Source organism: Ictalurus punctatus, chromosome 22, assembly GCF_001660625.3.
Source record: "Ictalurus punctatus breed USDA103 chromosome 22, Coco_2.0, whole genome shotgun sequence".
NCBI classification, from domain to species: Eukaryota; Metazoa; Chordata; class Actinopteri; order Siluriformes; family Ictaluridae; genus Ictalurus; species Ictalurus punctatus.
Window position 1 is genome coordinate 6,115,889 of NC_030437.2, and position 9,667 is coordinate 6,125,555.

Consider the following 9,667-nt stretch of genomic DNA (forward strand, 5'->3'; position numbering starts at 1 on the left):
ACTGCAAGTAGGTCAACCAACCACGTCATTGTACTGGGGCTGAATCGGGTTATGTCATGGACGAGTTCAAGACAAATCTGTAACGGAGCCAAGCACCTTCTTAGCATGTTCCTCTAAACACATTGAAGGGCGGAGAAGAATGTCGGCGCAAAATTAATAGAATCCTTTCCGCTGGTTATAAATTGAGAGATTTAGCAAGTACAAGTGACTAGAGGTCGACTGATAGTGGATTTTACCAATGCCAATGACTAAGATAACCGACTAATCAATCGATAGTTTTAAAAATTTAACACTCAAAGTAAAATATATTGCTGAATTTTATTACAAAAATAAACAGAACTGACTGTACCATTAAACTATGTACTATATGTTTTTAAATGAAATAAATATGGATATATTAACTATTCATAAATATTAAAGTAAATAAAAAATAGACATCCAAACTGAATCAAAAAGCAGCACTCCAAATAACAGACATAGAGATGTCCAAAACGAATCAAAAAAACACTTTAAATAACACAGACAAAATCGGTCATTGGTAGATTTTATTTCGCCTCTAGAGGCCGCTCTAGTACTGTATAACGACGGTGGACCCTTCTCAGCCGCTCCCGCAAACCGAAAAAAAACTATCGCTACGGATTTTTGTTGGTAACCGATAGTTTCAGCCATCAGTTATCGGTGCCAGTACTCCAGAAGTGACCTATGACCAGGCTCCTTTTTATAGTTAATACAGGGCGGTGTCGAGGACAACATAACGTTCATATTGCATTAATGTTGTAGTATATAATTTGTTAGATTCAGCCGAAGGTGTAACAGAGGTGCCATCTACAGCAGCATCATTCAACACGGAAGACACTTTTCTGCTTTCTTAGTGAAAGCAGTGGTCAGACCAAATGGGAATCAAATTCACCCAGTGGAAAAGCCAGTTCACCGAGCGGGAAAGGACGCCGGACATGAAAGATTTGCGCAGAGGCTTTTAATCGAGGTTACTTTTGCGTTGCATGATTTTCGTCTAGGTCATTTTCAACCTGTGAATATTCAGAAACCTCGATCTTGTGAGCCAATAGAAAACAGGAAGGAGGACTGTGGCCTCTTTTGTCGCTTAAAAAAAAAAAGCTGCTTGTTATTAAGTAGTGATCACAACTGACTGACTGCCTCGCTGTTTTGTTATTGTTTAAGTTTGAAAGAATTTTTAAAAAAAATTTTAAACTAAAAAGAAATTATCTATTTTGTCCCCCAATATACATTAGGGTTTTTGAGGTAAAATTCATCATTATTTTTTTCTTGCTAGGAGCTCATTAAAGTTGGCACCTCTGGTACAAACTTATACAGCAAAAAAAAAAAAAAAGGCAATAAATATCAGCGCATTAGCATTTCACATTCTTTTGGCTAAAATAATAATGACAATTGAAAAGGTCACATGCTAGTCTCCTTGTTAATGTTATTATATGATGTGTTAGTCTCAACATTAGCAGGGGTTTCATTTTCCTAACGCATGGCTAACTCATCCTCACAGAGGTATTAAATGAAGCACATCCATTTCAGGCTGCATTTGTTAATAATAATTGCAGAGATGTTTTTGCATGACCCATTCATTCACTGACTAAACACTCGACACCAGTCTTTTCTACACCCTATAGATTTGTGAAAGCTTTAAACCGAAGACAAATAATATCACGTTTACGTTTCTAAAATCTTAAAAGCATGATTTAAAATTTCTAACGTTTAATGCATAAGTTCTGCGTTAGCGGTTGAAACGAGCTTGGCTTCTGTGACAGTTTGGATTGACTCGCTCTCTCTAAACCCTTTACATTCCCACCTTTCGGAAACTTACTTTTTCCTCTCGCGATCGGTTCTAGGCTGCAGCGAGTGCCGGGCACACAGCACAGGCCCTGGACAAACTGACGCAGGAAAAGCTCGCTTTGCAAAAGGAAAAACTAGAGGCGGAGGCTCTGATCCAGGAGTTTAAAAATGCCAAAGAAGGCACGCAGAATCAGGTGAGTGGCTGGCTGAAGGTAGTGGTACTGGTAGTGTCACTGGTAGTGTCAATGGTGATATGTGGAAAATCTAAAATTTGCTTTTACATTTCTGTAAAAAGTAATACAACTAACAAGTTGGTTCATATATCAGAAGGATTTTCCATAGGGGTCTGTGTATGGCAAAAATTTAATTTCAGATTGGTCATTGTGTTATAGTTATTGTCGTTGTGATTATTTTAGGATAATATTGAAAATATAGAGGGCAACCGATACTGACAAATTACCGGATTTTACAGATACTGATAACTATGTTGGTGCTGATAATCGGTTAATCAACCGTTGTTTTAAAAATTGAAAATGAAATAAATATAGAAATATTAATATGTATGTTAACTTCATAAATACGAACATAAATAAAAGATCGAAACTGAACCAAAAATTAGCACTCCAAATAACAAATAAAAATAGAGATATCCAAAATGAATGGAAAAAAAAATACATTTCAAATAACACAACAAAATTTGTCAGCGATTAGTTTTGGTTTCACCCCTAGAGGCCGCTCTCGTACTGTATGAAGACACCAGACCCTTCTCGGCCTCTCCCGCAACAGACGCAGCCGGGAAAAACTATCTGTGTAACCAATATGATAATATCAAGATGGCTTTGGCGCTGATGCCCTTTTATACACTTTATTTATTTTTATTTTATTTTATTTTCCTGTGATATCACAGCTTATTACAAACAATCACTATTGAATCTAATAAAACTTGTAAAGGTCCAGATAAAAAAAAAAAGTCAGCTGTCAGTCACAGAGATACTAGCCAATCGTGGGCGTCTGTGAGCTCATGTATGCGGAAGAGGGCAGACCTCCAAGTGTTTTTAGCTGCCTTGTGACATAGCATGAGCAGCAGTTTGAAAAGATGCGTTAGTTGCTGAATGAATTACGGATTAAATTTTTTTTTTTTTTGCGTGTTTGTTACGATATTTTTTTTTTCAAGTACTTGGTTTAGTCCTGTGAAATATATGGAGTCTGAATCCAGATCACCTATAATTATAAACAAAATAAAGTATAATAATTAGAGATTACTAATATTGTGGGCATTCTTTGCATTACTCGGCAATAACATATTATTCTAATCATAACTAGTTACTGTGCATTAATATAACAATGGAATATAGTGGTTTGGAAATAAATCACTATTTAGAATGAGATCTGATAGCTGAAGGTAGCGCTAGGGACAATTTGACAAATTTCTCAGATATTCCCTAAACACCACAATCCATTTTTCTTCTCTAAAGATGCTGTACAATTGTATAAGCATATATTATCCTCATGCCATGCCTCGTTCATTAGGGATCAAAATCTATAACTGGATTTTTGTAAAGCTGCTTCGGGACAATATCTGTTGGTAAAAACTCCGCAGAAAGCTGAAGCAACCAACAAATATTTGAACATGCAGTGCTCACTCTGCTGAGATTTTGAGCTGAAATTATAAGCTGAATATTTTTTTTTTTTGACTGATGCAGCTGGACAATCTGTCGAAACAGAACTCTGAATACCAACAGGAGCTGAGTAAAGCCAAAGAACAGCTGGGCTCGGAGAAGAAGAGGATCAGCAGTCTCTATAAAGAAATGTGAGTCACAGTTTTCTACTGTAATTCAGTCAAGATTTTTAGAGTGTCATGTTTAGGATCTGATCTTTTTATAATGATGGAATTTACAGTCGCATCGCAGACATTTTGACAGCCAGTATCTGATTAAAAAATTGAACTGATTTAGGTTTATGTCCATTTCACGACGACACACATGATCAAAGTCACTGTGAGGAAATCACTTTCTGGCTCCTTGCCAGATATGAAATTTGCATACATAACATTATGAATAATGAAATGCTGCTCAACTTGGTTAAGGTCTGGTGATTGACGTGGCCAGTCTAAAACCTTCTCCCTTCCCCCCCCCGATGAAGTCCTTTGTTGAGTTGGCCGTGTGTTTTAGATCATTGTCTTGCTGCATGATGATTATGAGCCTCCTGATTAATTCGGATGCATTTCTTTGTAAACTGGCAGACAGAATGTTTCTGTAGACTTCTGAATTCATTCTGCTACTACCATCATTGAGTTCCATCATCAATAAAGATTAGTGAGAATGTTCCAGAAGCAGCCATGCAAGTCCAAGCCATGACGCTACCTCCACCAATTCTGTAAACGGTTCAGTTTAACGGACAAACCCAAATGTCTTCAACGCATGGCAAAAACAATCGAATTGACCTTGATGTTCCAATACTTTCAGAGGGGACTGTATATTTATGCTTTCTTAAAGTTGAGATCCACCGTACATCATTATTTTACGTGCGTGTCTGTTCATGGGTGTGTGTTTGGTGTATCTTGTCTCTTAGTGAGGAGCTGAAAAAAGCAGCGTGTGAAAACACCCTGGCTGTGGAAGCTGTGAAGCAGGAAAAGGCCAAACTGGCTGAAGATCTGTCCAGCAGCCAGAAGGAAAACGACAGCCAGCGAAAAGTACGTTTCCAAAAAAGCAAGCACTTTATGTGAGGTTATGTATCTGAGGTGCTGTATAGTACGCTTGACCTGCATATAGATTACAGTGAACTGATTCAGCTTAATTCTCATAACATTACATGTGTGTTCTTATCAGAAACATTAAGCTTAAATATGTGCCTTTGAATGCATTTTTTTTTTTAAATCTGTTATTTTACATTGCAGCTTAAGGAGCAGTTGACACGTCTCAGAAGTCAGATGAAGGACATGGAAAAGAGGTGAGAGACAGGACGTTACCGGAGGCTTTGCTTTGTCGCTCGCATCGTTGCCTTTCCTACCAGAGTCCTAAAACGATTTTTGATGTGATGTTGAACCTACTCACCGCATTCACTGCTCTTTCCTTTACTGAGCGTTTCATCCCATAATACACTTGCCAGTGCCCTTTAAAGTTTTTTAACTGTTGAAAACCCAACCGTCTTTCTATATATAAGGGAATTATCCCATTAAAATCACTTTGCTTTCGCTCCATGATTCCACTCTTCATTTTCACAGGGAGCTCGCCCTGAAGAACGAATCAGACACGGAGAAATCTTCTTTACAGCAATCTATCCAGAAAAACAGTGCCTTGATCTTGGAAAAGAATAAAGAGTTGGAAACGCTGAGGAATGAGGTTATCTCACACTAAAAAAAATTATATATATAATAGAATGAAACCCTTATATAAATGCGATTTAGTTTCTTGTCCATCTTCTTGCATTCGTAATGTATTTCCTCTCGTGATCAGGTATCGGTGCTGCGTAGTGAGATTTCTGCAGCAAGCACTCTCCAGAGAACTGTGAAATCTCTGGAAAGCGATAAAGCTCAGCTGCAAGAGCGAATGCGCGCTCTGGAGAAGAGCTTAACGGCCGCTCAGACGTCTAGTCCCGCAGCTCAGGCTTCTAGTCCTGCGGACACCCCCACAGGTAAGCATGTAACATGTCATTTAAAAAAAAAAATCTATATGACGTTGTTCTTTTATGAAGCTTATGGGGGGAAAAAACCTGTTGTATAGCAGCAGCCAGAAGGAAAGTAAGTTTTTGTGTAATCATTGTGGAAAGCACTGATGAGAAAAGAGTGTTAATAGAGATCACTGTCTCGGCAGGGTCGTCTGCTCTGGACAAGATGAGAGAGGCGAAGGAAACGGCCGAGTGTCAGGTACTCAACTTCGAATGTCTTCTTGGATCGTCCATTTTCACGTCTCGATACGATTAAATGACGCAGAAGGTGTTTAATTCAGTCTCTGAGGTAGAACAAGTACATGTTGTAATACAGCGTTTTCAGACAGTGCATTCAATCTGCGACGGCAGCACGATTCGTGTCCGTTTTGCACAGACGTCCAGAGGTCATACTCCAGGGCTAAATCTAAAGGATCATTTTATGTCATACATTTAATCACTTTCCTCCTTCTTTATCTAAGCGCACCATGCAGGTGATTTTTAAATACTAGCTTCTCCTCCCTACTGCCCTGTATGTTGGAGAGAGATTCAGAAAAAACACAGATCACTTCCAGGAAGACTGACTTTATAACAAATGTTGAATCATGAATTAATCATATATTATACGTATTATGATTCGTCGTATAATGTTGCATAACACCAAATTTAAAATTGATTTAAAAACAACACCACCACGGAAAATATAACCCACGTGCACAAGGTGAACACCTATAACCAGTATTCTTTACCGTATTTTGCTTTGGTCACTTTTACACCGCTACTGAGCTTATAACGTAGGCCGTGATCGACTTGGTGGTCAGGATGTGGATTTCGGGGGGGGCGGGTGGGCTTGGTTGTAGTTCATCGACTCTAAACATGGTTTTCCAAACACGAACCCGTTGTGGCACAAAATCGTTTTGGTTTATCCAATCACATTCATGGAAGAAAATATTTAGTTGACGGCAGCTCATCAGACCAGAGATAGATTAACTAACTACAGGCCTAGAGATGTTAGTTCAGAAAACGGAGAGTTTTTCCTCAAAATGTTCATAGACTAGTTATTTTAATTACCCTCTCTGGTCTGATCAGCGAAACAGCGACATGGCTTTTGTGTCGCTATTGAAAATAAGGATTTTTACAGACTATTTTACAGAGAAGTATGTGCATTCTTTCTGCGGGACTGGTGTAAAATAACAAGAGTGTTGCTGTGTACTGGATATATTTTGAATCAGGACTAATTCTCAGTCGTGTGTGTGTGTGGGGCAGGTTGAATTCCTGAACTCAGTCATCGTGGAGCTGCAGCGCAAGAACGAGGACCTGAAATCAAAGCTGGAGAAGATGGCCGAGGCAGCGCTTAACGGAAACACGGCCAGCGAGATGGACAACCACGAAAGGTGTGGGGGAGACTGCATTTTCTTCCTCCCTTCAATCATCCAATCTGACACGCCAGAGTATTTACATCTCAACATTTTAATGCTGCTTTCACAATAGGTGGTTGGTTTTTTTCTTCCCTCTCAACCACCAGCGCAGAGTTTACATGTAATTCTTCTCGAAATGGCCACATTTATTTAAAAAAAAAAAAAAAAAATTCAGAGCGAAGTTCAGCTCCTTAGAAAAGAGAATATCAAGCGGTTTTTATTATTATTTTTGAACCCCTGAACGATCAGGCCATCAAAGCGAACAACGTCTTCATCACCAAAACTACACCAAACTTTACTTCATATCTATTACTACTGATGATGATGATGATGACGACGACGATAAGTCAATTCTAGATATCAGCGATGGACTTTAAAGAGACATTGAGATATTGTCTGTTCACAGACGTGTTTAAATTCGTTTTTATCGTTTTAACACTATTTCCTACCCAAATTTTTTTTTTTTAAAAACTGTAACGTTTTATCAAGTCATTTATTTCAATAGCATAACCTGCATTTTTGCCTGCAGCTTGTCAGAGCCTCAAGCCAAAAAGAAACTGCCACCGCGCCTCTTCTGCGATATTTGCGACTGTTTTGACCTCCACGATACAGAGGACTGTCCCACGCAGGAGCAGCTGCCTGATTCGCCTCCTCACACAACCTACCATGGCAGTGCCAGCGAAGAGAGGCCATACTGCGATATCTGTGAGGTGTTCGGCCACTGGACAGAGTCGTGCAACGACGACCAGACATTCTAAGTTGGCGAAACCCTTTCGCAATACCGCACACGCCTTCGACACATTGCACAAGTGTGGAAATGTCCATCTGTTGTGTGTGTGTGTGTGTGTGTGTGTGTGTGTGTGTGTGTGCATTCACTCGTTTTCCATGCCTCGCTACACAGTCCTCAGATTTATAACAATAAAAAGTGTGTCTGGAATTTAATGGCTTTAAGTTGTATTCATGAATGAAAAAGTATTGAATTCTTTAACAGACTGTTAAAAGAAAGATTGCCTCATCTTTTTTTTTTTAAATCCTTTGTTGAATTTGTAATGTGGGTGATGGACATCTTTAGCTTACAGTCGCCGTAAAATTTTCGGACCTGTTCCAATCACTGCAGCAGGCATATCATTGTCCTGAGTGTTTTGAAAGGAAAGGGCGCTATAATGCTGATGCACTTTACTCCAACGTCCTCTTCCCCGATTTTCAGCTCGATGAAGAACAAGACGGTTTCGTAAACAGAATGTAATTCAAGGTTATATTGATGCAGTTACTTTTTAGTGTTTTTTTTTGTTGTATTTTTTTGGAGAATATTATACATCTGTACAAATAAGAAATAAATATCGTTTCAATCATGTTTTTGACCTTCACTGACTAGTCGCACCTTTTTAGGAAGAGCCGCTTGAACTCAACACCAAACACTGGATTAGTATTATAATATTGTAGATGGAGAATTGGCCAGTTCTCTACTGCAGATCATTTAGGTTCACAGCGAAATTCTAACATTATTCTACGTATATGCAGTTAACCCAAATACCAAAGTTAATATAGACCTTGGCTAAAGACAGTCAAACTCAATTTTCCACAACAGCACATTTTGTTACCAAACATATCCTGTGTTAAATCAATTAGGGCAGGGGTTCCCAAACTTTTCCAGGGCAAGGCCCCCAAATGTCATTAACATTTGACTGAGGCCCCCCTTTTGCAAGACGTCTTTAAAAGACATTAAAAATACAGACTTCTGATTATACCCCCCCCCCCCCCCTTTTAATTAATAATTACATCTTACATCTTTACATTACATTACATTAGGAATTGATTGTATGTGTGTGTGGTTGTCTGAGAGTGAGAAAGTGAAAACATACTAGTGGGAGGGATGGGGTTGGTTGCTCCGACCAAATTGTTGAGGCCCCCTGGCAACCCCCACTTTGAAAACCACTGAATTAGGGTGTGTACTTCATTTCCATAAGAGATCATTATCTAAAGGCATTTGTTTCAGCTTCTATTTACTATGTCAGATTTTCAGTGGGTCATTTGGTGGCATTGCCTTTTAAACACTTAACTTGAATCAGCCTCTTGGCATAGCCTTCCACAAGCTTCTCACAATACTTTGCCACACTTCTTGCCCATTCCTCCTGACAGAACTGGTGTAACTTGGTCAGGTTTGTGGGCCTCCGTGCTCAGACACACCTTTTCAGTTCAGTCCTCACGTTTTCTATGGCATTCAGGTCATGGCTTTGTGATGGCCACTCCAATACTTTTGCATAGGATCGTTGTCCTGCTGGAAAACCCAGTTGAGACCAACTTTGAAACTTTTCAGGCTGATGTCTTAAGGTGTTGTTTCAGTGTTTCTAGATAATTCTCCTTCCTCTTGATAGCATCTGGTATCTGAAGTGCACCAGTATCTTTTCCAGCAAAACACTATGCTGCCACCATCATGCTTCACAGTTGGGATGGTGTTCTTTAGGTTAAAAGCCTCAACATATTTCCTCTGTGAATAGTGCTGATCGTTATGGCCAAACAGTTTGATTTTTGTTTCATCTGTACAGAGAACACACTTTCTATTTTCCACAAAGAGTGGTGTATGAGTGGCGCTAAATTGACAAGTAACGGATACTTACCTTGCTCAGACCGGAATGACTCTTGTTAACACTGCAAGGTTTCCCCAGTCACCCGAACTGAGCCTGTGACTAAGTCTAACGCAGCTAAAAATGGATCCGCCCTATCTATCTAAACCAGGGGTCCGGAGGTAGGTCCCGTGCAATACGTCACCTCCAGATGGCCCTGGGTGGGTAGCAACCCAG

The 9,667-nt window shown here is 39.4% G+C and overlaps 1 protein-coding gene across 4 annotated transcripts in view; it reads left to right on the forward strand.

Annotated features, from left to right (window-relative positions):
- The window catches only part of clip1a (CAP-GLY domain containing linker protein 1a), a 32,278-nt gene extending 24,058 nt beyond the window's left edge, over positions 1-8,220 (forward strand). For all 4 annotated transcript variants that reach the window (XM_053674570.1, XM_053674572.1, XM_053674571.1 and 1 more), the window contains 9 exons: positions 1,860-1,997; positions 3,507-3,613; positions 4,375-4,495; positions 4,700-4,752; positions 5,027-5,144; positions 5,259-5,436; positions 5,616-5,668; positions 6,715-6,842; positions 7,396-8,220. In XM_053674570.1, the coding sequence (XP_053530545.1) occupies positions 1,860-1,997; positions 3,507-3,613; positions 4,375-4,495; positions 4,700-4,752; positions 5,027-5,144; positions 5,259-5,436; positions 5,616-5,668; positions 6,715-6,842; positions 7,396-7,624 (1,125 nt within the window). In that variant the 3' untranslated portion in view covers positions 7,625-8,220. The remainder of the gene's footprint in view (positions 1-1,859; positions 1,998-3,506; positions 3,614-4,374; positions 4,496-4,699; positions 4,753-5,026; positions 5,145-5,258; positions 5,437-5,615; positions 5,669-6,714; positions 6,843-7,395) is intronic.
- The last annotated feature ends 1,447 nt before the right edge of the window (positions 8,221-9,667 follow it).